Source organism: Daphnia magna, unplaced genomic scaffold (assembly GCF_020631705.1).
Source record: "Daphnia magna isolate NIES unplaced genomic scaffold, ASM2063170v1.1 Dm_contigs173, whole genome shotgun sequence".
NCBI lineage: Eukaryota > Metazoa > Arthropoda > Branchiopoda > Diplostraca > Daphniidae > Daphnia > Daphnia magna.
The window spans coordinates 93635-109042 of record NW_025533153.1 but is presented as its reverse complement, the minus strand read 5'-3'; the positions used below and the strand labels follow the sequence as shown (position 1 = coordinate 109042).

Sequence of the window (15408 nt, the reverse complement as noted above, 5' to 3'; positions counted from 1 at the left end):
TGAACTAACTTGAATGCTTGACCTAAACTGACACCTGACGTGTGTCCTGACTCCTGAGTCCTGAGCTGACCTGTTATTTGTCCTCTGTCAAGCCTGATCCTTCAAAGCAATCTGGTGTCAGAATTTCTAGAAAAAAAATTCATGTTTCCACCTATTTTTTGAATTGGCGCCATGATGTCCACCATTTTCCAAGATGGCGGCGGGTTGACCCATTTACCCGTTTGAACCACCCATTACCTACCCATTTGAGAAATAGTCAAATGTTTTGGGTTGGATAATTTGTTGCGACGAACCGGGGCCGAGCCCTACCTACAAACCGCACAAACTGCTATCGCTTATTCGCTTTAATATGGCAACAGTGTGGGACGAAAGCGCGGCAAATCGCCCGCCAAAGGCTATTGCCTCCTCAGTGTTCATTGACCAGTCTTTCAAGCTGATAGTCGAAATACGGATCGTGTTGGAATCGAATTCAAGCTATAGCTTAAGGAAATTCACCTTTTTTACTTTCTTTTTAATTTATCGGTAAAAGATTGCCATGTCGCCTGCTGTGCAGAACCAAATAAATTTTCCTTGCCGAAAATTAAGCGTACGTCGAAAGATGGATTTTGACCATGATCTCGCTAGTCCTACAAAATCGCCTCGTAAAGGTAAGTCTTTTAAAACAACTTGGTCGAATTATTCAGCATTTGTTATCGTTTTCGAATTTTTTAAAAAAGAAACAAGGGATGTAGCTAATGAGGCTGAGCAGTCAGTGAGGTTGCCTCGATCTTCATCAAGGAGAGCTCAGACACCAACTCCTTCCATACCTCATGCAGTTTGCTTAAGTCCTAGAAAAGTCCATAGAAATCTCTTCAAAAATACTGTTGCTTCTTCTCCTGCTAAAGAAGCACCATTGAGTTTGATGACCAAAATATGCAGTCCTTGAAAAGCTGCTGTGAGAGGAAATGAAGAAAATCACAAAGAAGGTGCTCTGTTGAATTCTCCGGTTAAATTGAAACTGCATCACCCAAATGGTATGCTTGTTTAACTTTGCCAAATCGTTCAGTTGTATAATTTTTCTTTGTTTGGCCTCTTTATAGTTACAAGCTTTGCTAAGGCACGCCAAGCCCTTCATACTACAACTCCAAGCACTATTTTTTGCAGAGATAAAGAGCTGGCTGTAATTGAGAATTTTATGAGGCCCCTTATTGAAAGAAAACCAGGCAGCATGTACATATCAGGAAGGCCAGGAACAGGCAAAACTGCATGTGTAACACACATCTTGTCCAACAAAACTGTAAGCACACTGTTAATTTGAATTTGGAATGTTGTTAGCTCTTGTTCTCATTTCATCTTCTTTTGCACACAGTTCTCAGGAAAGTTTGAGTTAATTTTTGTCAACTGCATGTTACTTCGCACCCCTGCCTCTATATTCCAACACATTGCTCAGCAGCTGGATACAAAATGGAATGCTTCTGCCAAAGAAGCATTACCATTTCTGGAAGACAGACTCACAGACACGGGACCTATGATGTGAGAAAAAAATTCACTTCTTTCACAATAGCTAAGATAAAATAATATTTTTCATTTTCCCTTGTCTGCAGTGTTCTCGTTTTGGATGAAATTGACCAAATGTCAACCAGAGATCAATCTGTCTTATACGCGATCTTTGAACTGCCAGCATTGAAAAACTCCCGGCTGATTTGAATAGGCTTAGCTAATGCTTTAGACCTTACTGACCGAGCCTTGGTTCGGCTGCAAAGCCGAGTAAATTTCAAGCCCGTTCTTCTCAATTTCTCACCTTACTCAAAACAAGACATTGCAACCATTTTAAGCCAGCGAATCCAGGAAGCTGTCACGGAAGATGTTGGGAATGTGATAGCTCCCTCGGCTCTCCAATATTTGAGGGGTAAAATATCTTCTGCCTCCGGTGATCTCCGCAAAGTCATTGATATCTGAAGGCGAGCTGTCGAATTGGCCGAAACGATCGCAAAAAAGCAACTGGTGTTGGCGCCGTCGAATTCTGAATCTCAAAACAGTGGATCTGTTCCGACTAACAAATGCGTGAACATCCCTCTTCTGTGTAAGATGATGGCCTCAGTTGAAAGTAGTGCCTTCTGCTCTGCCAACAGCGATGACATGGACGATACTCCTCTGCAGCAGAAGCTTATTATTGTGACACTTCTCGTGCTAGTCAAAATGGGAAAATCAAAGCAAGTGACACTGGGAAAACTGCAATAGTCATACAGCAAAGTCTGCTCCAAGTACGGTGTGACAGCCATAGACTTTGATGAATTCGCGCACACCTGTTCCTTGGTCGAGAGCCGAGGCATAGTGACTTTGAAGAAAAAGAGTAATACTCGTCTTGCCCCTATATGTCTACGACTTGACGAGCGTGAAGTAGAGTCTACACTTAAGGATAAAACTCTTTTATCCTCAATCCTGGCACAGGGGTCTTTATTTGTTTAAAATGCTGTTTGTGAATTTATATAACCCTGCCCATGTCTGCCAAATCTGACGATAGTTCGATTACGTAACAGAAAACTACGATTTTATCTCAAATACAATTCTTCGATTTTATGCACATGAATCAACGGGCAACTCAAAGTTGAGATTACCACTTGATTTACCAGAGTGTTTAGACACCTACCCCTTGCTTTTACCCCAGATGGGTTATAGCAACATGGCCCCTCGTTGGGGCATTGATAGACTTCAGCAGGGTGCAAATTTGTTGGGCTCTTCACATTTGGTTACGGTAGGAGTGGCCAAATGCCAAATAGTTCCTGACCAAACAGACTCTTGTTATTGGGAGTCAAGGTAATTGTAAGATAATCATTTATTTTTCCAAGAAAACTCATTCACAAGAAGATGATGCTTGCTAAACAGCTGCTGTTCTCACACAGTAGATAAGCCGTTTAAGCCGGTCACTCGCGTTTTACAAAATTCATTTTTATTATTATTTTAATTGATTGTGTGAGAACTTGAATTTGTTTTAGTAACGCTGAAATAGGAGGGGGGATCCCGCAACAAAAAATAAATATTTTAAAAAATGAAAAGAAAACTGTAGGTATGCTGTGAAATGCGAATAGTAAACCCAAGCATGACGTTAAACCTTTCATTTGGTTTATTTTTTGTGTGCACACATTCCATTGAAGATTTGAAGTGCATCAATAGATTCTCAGTTGTTTTTCACGATGTATTTTTCTTCCATTTTAAAGTGTGCTTCTCGTATTTGGCGGAATACATAATATCTTTCAATCATTTTTTCTATCGCAAAACGTACAAAGAAAAATCCGAACAATTAATAATATAACGGTGGCAATTAAAGGAAAACGATAAAAAATCGCACACAAATATAAAACGATAGTTGTTTTAAAAAATAGTTGGCAATTTGTTTCAAATAAGTTGTTATGGTTCGACAAAATCAAATTCTCGTGAAGCTAGAAAAGTTCATCGAGAGGGACATAAAACGCCAAGGTCATACAAATTAGCTTTGAAAAATCAACGACAGATGGACAACACGAAAGTCCACAGAGTTATCGATAAATAAGTAGAACATGATCATTGCAGCTGTTGATCGCCTACAGGAAAGAACTCGTGAGAGAGACAATGAAGTTCATCACGTAGCCTGCTTAACGGACGTTTGTCTCCATAACTATCACGTCAAGTAATTACAATGTCAACAAGCCTCTTATTGGCATTAGCTAATCACTGGGTAAAAGAATAAAAATATGGCTGATCGTGGAAATCTTTTCGGCCGTCCACGTGTCAGTCAGCCAGCCAGTGTCAGTCAGCTTCGATACTAGGTGCCTTCTCGGCAGGATCTTAGTGGCGCCATCTAGCGCTGATTTAGTAAGCTAAAATATATTTGGGCAGGACGTTCGTGGCGTCATCTAGCGCTGGGCTTCTGAATCAAATACCAAGCTGTTAGTGGCGCCATCTAGCGATAGTTACCGGAACAGTTTCTGAAACTAAGTTTCATGTGGCGCTATCTAACGATGATTGCAGGAACTAATTCTGAATAGTTCCGTGTGACGCCATCTAGTGACAACTTCTCTTACTATTCCATTTTCCTGTTTTTTGCATTAAAACGTTGTTATGAATTTAACTCCTCTATTCCTTGTCTCACATTTAACTTCTTCGGTCTTTGTCTTCTTGTTACGCCGATCTATCTCGTTATTTCTCCGTTAAACTTCCTTTCTAATTGTCCGTCCCTGAACCATCAGGTTCGGGTTCTGGAATTTCTAACAATCATGAGGATATCTTAGCAAAGAGGAAGTCCGTTTTTGTTTTGTTTTTTATACAAAAGAAACTGATTTTGTTCTAGCCATAAATTCAACCCTAAATATATATTTATATCGGCTTATTTATCATTTTTTATATAGAGTAATAAATCTATTTTTATTTTTTATAGACGTTTTTCGCAAAGCGGCATTTCGTTTTATTTTTCGTTAACTAATGGGGAAGACGTTACAAACGACACTCAAATAGCATTGATCATTGCTTTCAATCCATTCCAGGTTTCGGTGGCCGTTGGAACAATTTGATCGGGCGGTAATTGGAAACCATAAGTACCCGAGTCTCGAAGTTCTATAGTGTATGAATGATCAACCCCTTCGCTCTCGTAGTAATGATCCGTGGTGTCACCAGATGCTATGTCTGTAACATCGAGATAACAAAGCTCTTAATTTTCACGCTGGACGATGATGAAAACGTAAGGAGAACGTAATAAACTTACAAATGGTAACAGCGGTATTTCCGTAGGTATAGGGTGTCCCGTACGTGGATGTTAACGCATTCACAGCGATATTCCATGGCACGGAACTGAATAAAAATAAATAAATTGTATTTACAAGAACACTTGGTCTCATCATTTGTTTCTTATACCATCTCAGGATATTCCGCAGGTAAATTGGTGGTGTAGCCGTAAGGTGAAAGAAACATTTGTGAATAAGAATGCATAGAGATAGTTGTTTTAACTCTGCCACGATCAGCGGCAATCAAGTCCTAATGTTCAACAAAGAAACAGTGTTATCCATCTAATTGATTTTTAGCACCAAGACAAGTTTTACTCTAAGTGCGCTGGCCTCGCGCTCGGAGAATGCGGCAATTCCATGATAAGCTATACAGAGTGACATATAGAAAAATTATATTTGTATCAATTGATATAATAGATTCAGTGAAAATTATACTTCCTGAACAGGGATCGCTGGAGGAACCAGATCCAGCAAAACCGATCGGAAAATTGCGGTTAGCATCGACACCGACGAACGTCGATTCATTGTTAACAAGACGATTCTTCCTCCAATTGCGATCCTTATAGAAATTAAACAGTTTCTTGTCAATTGTTGAATACGCGATTTATGACTCCAGCTTATACAGTATTCCAAGTATAGGCGTATCCATCTGGATTGGCAATAGGAACAAATTTCCAATCGTACTGGTCAACGAGCGAAGTAATCTCCGGATCGGAACCATATCCAGTTGTTATCTTTGATTATACAGGACCACTATTATAGTTGAGAAACCAAACACAATTTTTACGAGCTTTTCTTTTATATACCTGGTCGATGATCCACACGCAAGTAGCCGCTGTAATCCACTCTCTAGCATGGATATTGCAATCGAAAAAGTGGACCGGTTTGTTTGCTGAAAGACCACTGCTATAATAATCGCTTGGACGATATCACGACCTTCTTCGCTTGTTCCTCCAACCTTTGTTGAAACTAATGGGTTGGTGTTAGCCAATTCGGCTAAATAGGCCATCACCTGTTGAGTAATAGTACGTCAGAGGAAGATCTGCTAATGGTTAGATTATAACTCACCTCTTCGTACGTGTGATAATTATCGACATCAATAGCCTTTTCACCGTTAAAGATTGCAATGCGTTGTGCCATGTTGTGTTGTTCTTGTCGTTCAAGTTCTCCGACATCAGCAATATGGACGGTATGGACTCTATTGGACGGTATTTATTATTTTATTTTATTTCGACGCGAAGCCCAGTGCGGGAAAGCTTGTCCCCCATGCAAAAAAGCTTGTGACTATCAATGCTCTCATCAAAAGTGAGCGGAATAGTGCAGTAATGAGTGTGTTCTTTGCATGGTACCGTAAAAAACTTCGTTTTAATTTAATTTTTTTGGTTTTTTTTTCTCTTTTTTTTCTTTTTTTTTTAAATAATGATTGTTTGGTTTATTTAGAAAAAGTGTGAATAGGAGTGTCCTCATGAAGTTTGTGACCACCCGTGTTATGAGTTTTGTAAACGAGCTCCGTGTGACAAACGGTGCAAGAAAACGTTTCGTTGCGTACATACTTGTAATGGTCTTTGCGGTGAAATTTGCCCGCCCAAATGCCCATCTTGTGCCTACGTTAAAATACCTAACTACAACCCCAAAGCAAGGTACAAACACCCCCAACACCCCCCTAAATGGACTTCGAATTCTTGCCTCATCGGTCCCGTGCTACTCACGTGCCACCTAGTGCAAACCGAAGAGAACTTTCCCGGTCTTACGGCGGGACTGATACACGTTCCATTCACGATCCGTGATTAACAATAGACCATACGATTTTTCTATTGTAGCGTTTTTCATATGTAAGTATCTCTCTAGCATAAACAAGATTCTATTCAATAGATAATAAAAGAAGTAACGAATAAAGTTCATTTTTTATTATTGTCAATTCAGTTTATTCTGTTTGCGAAATTTAACAAGAAACGTCAACTTGTGCCATAAAGAGCCGTAGCGTTTTGCAAGTCTCTTTGGTGCAGTATAAAAGACTTGATTAAACGTTTTACGTTTGGAAACGGTGTTGGTTCACTATAGCGCCGTTACTATGCGTGATACCATAAGCGTTTACTAATGAGGGTTTATCTAATGCTAATTGCAGGACTAGGAATGGCTGAAAAGAGTGACCCAAGGGTCAGGACAGTTTGAAAAACGATTGAAATAATGACCACACTGGCTTGTTACATGGAAAGCAAAGGCTATAAACTCCAAATGGAGGAAATTAGGTGTCCACATGAATTATAAACGGTGGATTAATTGGACGACCAGACCCACTCTTTTTTCACGTTCTTTGCAGTTAACCATCACAAATATGTTTTTATTCTGTATTATATCAATCAGGCAGAAATGTAAATAAATTCTTGTCGTGACCCTCGGACTGATGTGGTGATGCAACTTTAAGAAGTCGGAATGAGCTGCCGCGAGTTCAACTATAAGTTAATGTCCGTTAGGGTATTCAATTTAGCTTTTGATTGATCCAAACGCATGGGGGGGATAAGCAATAATTGGGATCGAAAGGGCAATGAAGTAAACTTATCTTAAGGGCCGTATTCAAAATAAGCCCATAACCCCCAAAAACAAAAATTTCAAGATTGAAAAAATAAAGTAAAGAAAATCAAACTTTAAATTTGGGGGTGTGGATGACCCGCAGTCCAGATCCAGCCAGTGACCCACTTTAACTAGGCTACTGCACGTAGTAGTGGTCTCAGATATGATAGATAAACATCAGAACAATTGAACCTTTCGGCGAACCGTTGAAGCAAGCTACCGCGAGGGAAGCGAAATAACATCGAACGTATGTAGTACGACCTTTAATATTCGATATTGGTAATCGTTCGCGTATCGCCGTACGCCGTACGTGAAGTGTGTTTCGCTTACATATTAAATAGCTGAATTAAACCTTTTAATTCCTGTTGTTCGGCCCATCACGTTGGAAATTTATTGAGAGTTAAAGTGATTAGCAGGTTGGTTGATGCATCAGCGAAACCCGTACTGACCTCGTCGCTTTGTTTTTGATGAGTGACAAAACAGCGGAAAACGACTCCTGCGTGAACGGATTCTGTTACCGTCTGGTATTTTCTGTTGTAGGCTACATAACTTAAATATTTAACTTAACTTAAACTTAACAAAACTTTTATTTAACTAAACTTGGCTCGGCCCTGATTAGGGCTCGGCCCCGAGCCCAATGGGTGGGTTTTGTGGCTACCCGGTTTGGTGTTTTCAGGTCAAAAGTTGGATCAAGGTGGATAACGGTCCTAAGGTGTTGTATCCGGGTGCTACCCGGTTCCGATGTCATTTCCAAGGCCTTTTTTTCTCGATAATCGGAAATATTAATTAAAAATCATTATGTATTTATGAAGAAATAAAAAAATCATTAAGTATTTCATTTGAAACAATTAAATTCCCCGGTTATATTTTTGTTTTCGCGAAGCAAAAATTAAATAAGTAATTGCCAACCAGCAAGAATGAAACAAAAACAAATAAAGACGAAGTAAGCTGTGAACTACTCGCGTCACAGTGAACGAAATAGACGGTAGGACGAGAAACAGTTTTGTATTTCACGGAACGTGAACACGACAGGGAGAAATTATATCAATCAGAACGAGAGAAAACGTGATTCTTCTTGAGGTTTTTTACTCTCCACTCCCGTCGTCTGCTGCTCTGCTTTCTCATCCTCTTCTCTTTCGATGTTGCCAGATGTCATTGTGCCGGTGCACAACACTCCGGCCACCACGATGGATCGATTATTCCGGTTGCGGATTACTTTCTGAAATGACACAAAGTTTAATTACAGGGCGTAAGTATTCACCGGTTTTGGTTTTAACAACGGCCTTTCGGACGACGCCTTGATTGTCGGGGAGGGTTTTTATCACTACACCAACTGGCCATTCTCCGCGCCGATTGTTTTCATCGATTATGATGACTTCGTCTCCGACTTCGAGGCGCTTTGTCGGACGGAACCATTTTTGGCGCTCGATTAAATTTGTAACGTACTCGCGCATCCATCTGGCCCAATACTGGTCTACGATGAATTGCGTTTGCATCCAGCGGCGGCGAGTAAGTTTGTGCGAGTCGTCTGTGATGGTTGGTGGAATGTGGGGCTCGTGACGACCGAGAATAAAGTGGTTGGGCGTGAGAGCTTCTGGTTCGCGGGGGTCCATATGGACGTTGGTGAGTGGACGGCCGTTCAACAAGGACATGACTTCGCTGAACACAGTTTGAAGTACTTCATCGGTGACTGACTGATCTTGGAGGACTGCGCGGAGTGCTCGCTTACTGGATTGCACCATCCGCTCCCAAACTCCACCAAAATGCGGTCCAGACGGTGGCGAAAAATTCCATTTGATGTTTAGCTCGGCCGCGTGCGTAGTGACCTTTTCTGAATTGAGTTTGTCGATTCCTTCTCTTAATTCCTTTTCTCCTGCTACTAAGTTGGTCCCGTTGTCGCTGAATATGGAGGCGGGTTTTCCACGGACGCTTATGAAACGGCGAAGGGCGTTGATGAAAGCGTCGCTTGTTAGTGACCAGACTACCTCTAGATGAACAGCTCGTGTTGCGAGACAAGTGATTATTAGACCATATCTTTTGTCCGTTTTTCTCCCGATGACAACATAAAGTGGGCCGAAGAAATCTAGTCCTACATTTGTAAATGCTGGTAAGAATGCTTGAAGACGTTCTTTTGGCAGGCTTGCCATAATGGGCGGTTTTGGACGGGAGCGAGACAGGCGACATTCGCGGCATTTGTACAGCATTTTTCGGATTTGGCGTCGACCACGGGGCACCCAGTATTTCCATCGTAGCTCACTTAAAGTCCATTCTACACCTGAATGGTGTACCTTCTGATGGGCGTCGGCTATAATGAGGGTGGTTAGGTGGTGATTAAGTCCTAGAATTACGGGATTGCGAGCCTCGGGGGAGATTTCAGCGTGTTTGAGGCGGCCTTCGGCTCGGAGGAGCCCATTCTTGTCGATAAACGGATTCAATTTTCGTAAAGGAGAGGTATTTTTTACGTTCTTTCCGGCGGATATGGCGGCATATTCTTGAGGGTATGCTTCGTGACATGCTGCTGACAGACATAAAGTAAGCGCTTGGTCTAACTCATCGGCACGGAGTGGCGTTTTGTCTTCGGCGGGGCGATATAGCTGGGCTACGCTGCGTTTCAAGTCGTTGAGAGTTTCGTGGTGGCGAATTATTTCGTTAATAGGCGCTGATAGCTGGGACGGGATTGGTTCTACATTTACGTGGCCGACTGTTCTTTTTGGGCACCACTCGGTGTCGTTAGTTCCGAGTGGTAGTAGCTCGGCCTGTCCTGATTCGAGAGACAAAGGTTCCGTCAGAAATGCTGGTCCACCTAACCATTGAGAAAAAGATTCTAGCTTGGAGGGGGACATTCCTCTCGTGCAGTCGTCGGCGGGATTTTTTGATCCGGATATGAATCTCCATTGTTCTGGTTCTGAATGCCGGAGAATTTCGCCGACGCGATGTGAAACAAAGCTGGAATAGTTGCAGTGGGAAGAATGGATCCAGCGAAGGACTATTTCTGAGTCCGTCCAGAAATAGTATTCTGCAATGGGCAATCTTAATTCGCCCTTTATCGTTTTTGCTAGTCGAACAGCGGTGACTGCGCCTTGGAGCTCGAGGCGGGGGATAGAGAGTAACTTTAAAGGAGCCAATCGGCCTTTAGCAAGAACAAAGCTCAGATGAATCTTTCCTTTGGCGATGGTTCGAAGGTACGCTACTGCGCCAAATGCGTCGGACGACGCGTCTGAGAAAAGGTGCAATTCGAACTGGCTATCTTTAAGGGGGAGATCTGCCGTTCTGAAACATCGTGGGATGGAAATTTTTTCTAACGATGGTAGCTCTTTGGACCAAGAGTTCCATTTCAGCAGGATTCCATCTGGCAACGTTTCGTCCCAACCTAGTGCTTCTAAACGAGAGCCTGATTTTCGGGCCGGTACGCGTTCTTGGGTTGTTCGCCATGTCGCTTGAAACAGAATTTTTGCTTGAGTGATAACGGGTAGAAGGATGCCTAATGGGTCGAAAGTGCGGGACATTGCGGACAGCATTTGACGCTTCGATGTGACCATTTCCATTGGCCGGATTCGGATACGGTAGCAATCGACGTCGCAAACCCATACGAGGCCGAGCAAGTATTCAATCGGCAATTTGTCGAAATCTAAATTGAGTGACTTGTTCGATCGTTCTGAAGCTGGAATGGAGGCTAAAAGGCGTCGGGATGAGGAAGCAAACGCCGTTAGACGGAAGCCTCCGGACGCGAGAGACTTGACGGCCTGTTTTGAGAAGAGGATGGCTTCCTCTTCGGTTTCGAACGAGTTGCTTAAGTTGTCTGCGTAGAAATTGTCGACGAGTTTTTTAGCTACGGCTGGGAATTGCGAATTGCTGTTTACTGCGTGCTGCAGGACCCAAAATGAGGAAGTGGACGAGGAGATGGCTCCAAAAACTTGCGTCGTCATCTGTAGTGTTCGGAGCGGTTCGTCACTGCCTGGAGTGCGCCATACGAAGCGTAATGCGGATTGGTCTTTGGGGGTGACTCCGACTCGGTGATACATGCTTTCTATATCTGCAGATACAGCGACTAAATACTGCCGCGATCGGAGCAGCACGCCGGTTAAGTTGGAGAGTAAGACAGGGCCACGTAGGAGAAAGTCGTTAAGGCAGACGTTGTTGAATTTAGCTGAACAGTCAAAAACCACACGGATTTTGTTTGGTTTATTCGGATTAGTGACGAAATGGTGGGGGAGATACCAAACCTTTCCGAAAGGGAGTTGCAGCTGGTCGTACGGGACTTCGATGGCGTAGCCATTTGCGAGATGACCTTCAATGATTTCACGATAACGAATAGCGTTGACTTTGTTTTCTTGGGACAATAAGCGACGTTCGACAGCGTAAAAACGCGACACTGCATGTGCGCGGTTGTTTGGCATGTTCGGGTTTGGTGATTTGAACAAGAGATCGACTTGCCATCCGCAACGAATATTTACGATTGACGATTTTAGGATGCTGATTGCTAAAGCGTCTTCGGGGGAGCTGGGTTTTGTCGCCTGAATGTCTACTCCGAACGTTTCTGTGCTGTAGAATTTTTGTACGAGATCGATTAGCTGCAAAGTGGGGGATATTCCATTGACGTTTACATTTCGCTTTGCGCTCGGTCCGCGGATCAGAGAGGGTGGGATTTTTCCTACTACCGCCCAACCAAATACTGTTAAATTAGCGCGTGGTTCGTTGTGGCTGGATATTCGAGAGTCTAAAATTTCGTGCGCGTCTACTATATCCATTCCGATAAGCAATTCTACTTTAGATGAGTCGATAGGAGGCAAATTTAAGTCGGAGAGGTGGGGCCATTCAAATTTTTCTGTATGCCAGTTGATATTACGTGGTGACAGCTGGATATCTGGGACGGTGAAGGCATCGGTTACTTGAAATGTCCTGGCTTTATCGGCAGATTCAATGACGAAGTTGACAACGCTAGAGTCGAGTAGAACGGCGTTATGGAATGACCCAAATCGTATTTTCTGATTAGCTCCTTTGAGGCGAAGCCTTTGTGCGAGACTTGATTTTATAAGAGTGGCTTCACTACCAGGATCAAGAACGCCGAATGTAAGGGTGGTTTCTTTGTCACTATGAACGACTATTGGGGTTATGGCGAGTAGGACGGGTTTCGGCGACGTTTTTGGTGCGTGAACTAATAAAATCTGGAGAGTTGCTTTACCTTTTGGCTGAGGCTTTCCAGGAAAAACGCGTTCGGCTCCATGAATGAGAGGGTGGTGCTTGCCGGGGCAGGCATTACACGCCACGTCGGTGTTCCTGCAGGATCGCCCATAGTGTCCGGGAAGCAAGCACTTGAAACAGTGGTTATTTTCTCCGCAAAGGGCTGCTCGCTGAGACGGCAACATTTTTCGGAATATGCTGCATGCTTCGAGACGATGGCCAGGGATATCGCTGCAAGCTGGACATGCAGGCCATTGGTTGTCTGCTCGATTGGGTCTCTCGGATGGGCTTTCGACGGAATTTGGAATCTTGAACGCGACGGAATTTTTTAGAATTGTTGGCGGGAAAGGTAGTGCAGGGCGCGGTGGCGGGTTTTGCTTCGGTGTTACGTAATTGTTGAGTTTGGCGCCGCGCAACTCTTCCGCTCCTACAATGGCGTCAATCCAGCGGTCAAAGTCGGCTAAGGAAGAGACCTTTGGACGTAGATTGTAAGCATAACGTCCCCAGTCCTGTTGCAAATTGAAAGGCAACTTAGTGGCGAGCTGGTTGACGACCGTTGAGTGCGTGAATTCGTTCATGCTTGGGTCTCCGGCTACGCTAGATACTGCATGCCGGACGAGAGAGGCTAGGTCGGCGAGGGACTTGAAATCGCCGTTACGGAATGATTGGACCATTTGCAAGTGCTGGATGTGGGCTTGAATAATCAATGCGGGCACACCATATTTGTCCTTTAGCTCGCTCCAGGCTTGAGCATAAGTGTAAGAGCCGTTGAAAAGATTCGCCATTCTCTTCTGGATGTCTTCAGTAAGGTTCTCGCGCAAAGCTAGCACTTTGTAAAGGTCTGGTAGTGTAGTTTCCTCTATAGTTGCTCTCATCACCTGGGCGAAAGCCGGCCAGCGGCGGCAATCGCCATTAAATCTTGAAATCGCTATTTTTGGCCAATGAGCTGGTGGCGGATAGTTGGATGGCCCTGAAGATGGATGCGTGTACTGCGCTGATGGCGACTGTTGCTCTCTGTGAGACGTGGTTGTATCGAACTGTAGGAACCTTCTTGGCTGCTGGTTGACTTGCGTTGTAACCGCTGATGCTATAGGCGTAGAGGCGAATGGATGGGGTGGTTGTCGAAGATTTTCTGGACAGACGCCATCCCGTTGATTGATTGCCGCTTGAATTTTGCTTAGGTTTTCTTCTCCTCTTTTTTTAATCTCGGCGAGTGTGCGCTCGTGATCTTGCTTGGCTTGTTGCAATTGAGCTTCTAGATTGAGATTTACATCGAGCGGTGGCTGATGTGAGCGTATGCTTAGGTCCGGTGTTGTGCCTTCATCTGCGCGGCTTCTATGCTGGCTTACACTCCATTGACCGGATGTATTCTTTCCCTTCCGGGCTGAATTTTGGTCCAGGGAGGAGAGGTACGACTTCATTCGGTTTAGACAGCTCCCGTTGGAATCTTGAACGTTGTCGAGCCATGTGATTGCAGCTGCCGTTTCCTCCTCTGATAAAGTTGGCCGGCTGGCGTAGCGCGTATGGAGCGCTACTACTCTTCTCAGGGCAGCTTCGAGTTCGGATATGTTACTCCTTACATCGTCGGCCTTCGGCTTCTCGTTCAGAAAGTTGCCAATACGGGTGACGAGTTTCGTGTGAAATCTCTTGGCTACTGTGCGTTGAGCAAATAGCACATGCTTGTCGTTCGCCAAGTCATTTTCGTCTTCCTCCATTGCTTCGATAGCTTGATTGGTCGGATAATGTGACGAGGCAAGGCAATGTGCTCCTATAAGAGCCGGATTAGTTTGTGAACGAGAGAGACATGATAGAAATTAAATACCCTTTTGATGTTATTTGTCGGGGGTTCGTAGGTCGATGTTCGGTTCTGGGTGTTCGATGTTCGATGTTCGGTATTCGATGTTCGGTGTTCGATGTGCGGTGTTCGATGTTCGATGTTCGAGGTGCGATACAGTTGGATACGGCTAGGATCGCTCTATCAGGTGAGAGGGACATAAAAAAAAACAATTGATTTCGAGTGCCTTTGGTAATAAAGACTTAATCGGGCAACAATAATCACTCGGGTAGGTGTGTTGGACATATTTGTCAGAAATTCGGATACGTAAATTAAGTGCTTGCCGAACGAGAGACTTACCGAAAGAAGCACGTGCTGCTGAGTCGTTGTCGGCTTCCTTCACTAGCGTTTATCCCGGGTTTCGGCACCAAAATGTGAACTACTCGCGTCACAGTGAACGAAATAGACGGTAGGACGAGAAACAGTTTTGTATTTCACGGAACGTGAACACGACAGGGAAAAATTATATCAATCAGAACGAGAGAAAACGTGATTCTTCTTGAGGTTTTTTACTCTCCACTCCCGTCGTCTGCTGCTCTGCTTTCTCATCCTCTTCTCTTTCGATGTTGCCAGATGTCATTGTGCCGGTGCACAACATAAGCAATGTTGCAACTTGCGAGATTCCAACGTCTGATACGCGTAGTCTACCTGGCCGAAGCATGATCGACATCATCTTCGTAATGTTTGACAACATCAACCTCCCCCACCAACCCTGCTTCATACCAAGACCGTAAGCATGCAAGGGCTTCGACGGTCTCGGGATGAAGACTCATTCTGGCAATTCCAAAGACTTGTTCAGAACTTGAAAATTGAAATTGCTGCTTGCTAGTCTAGGAATAGGAAACTAATGACGCATTGACTTTGACGGCTTTGACACCGTGATAGGCTGCCAGGCCCAGGCCGCCACACGCATGTAGATGTAGCGATATATATATGACAGGAGGACACTACAGTGAACTTGAACTAACTTGAATGCTTGACCTAAACTGACACCTGACGTGTGTCCTGACTCCTGAGTCCTGAGCTGACCTGTTATTTGTCCTCTGTCAAGCCTGATCCTTCAAAGCAATCTGGTGTCAGAATTTC

The 15408-nt window shown here is 43.8% G+C and overlaps 1 protein-coding gene, 1 long non-coding RNA gene and 2 pseudogenes across 2 annotated transcripts; 1 reads left to right on the top strand and 3 right to left on the bottom strand.

Moving 5' to 3' along the window:
- The first annotated feature begins 488 nt into the window (after positions 1–488).
- On the top strand, positions 489–2569 carry LOC123467343 (annotated as a pseudogene).
- Positions 2570–4392: 1823 nt separating this feature from the next.
- LOC123467334 lies at positions 4393–4795 on the bottom strand. Its single transcript, XR_006641731.1, has 2 exons — positions 4718–4795; positions 4393–4638 (listed from the first exon to the last, which is right to left on the bottom strand). It is a non-coding gene; the product is annotated as an uncharacterized LOC123467334 (long non-coding RNA).
- A 9-nt stretch (positions 4796–4804) lies between these two features.
- Positions 4805–6333, bottom strand: LOC123467337 (annotated as a pseudogene).
- A 2022-nt stretch (positions 6334–8355) lies between these two features.
- Positions 8356–15270, bottom strand: LOC123467336. The gene is given in 5 exon segments (XM_045167290.1): positions 8356–8526; positions 8588–14258; positions 14312–14415; positions 14418–14461; positions 14836–15270. Coding segments are annotated over 5 exon segments (6198 nt in total). The 5' UTR covers positions 15044–15270.
- Between the last annotated feature and the right edge of the window lie 138 nt (positions 15271–15408).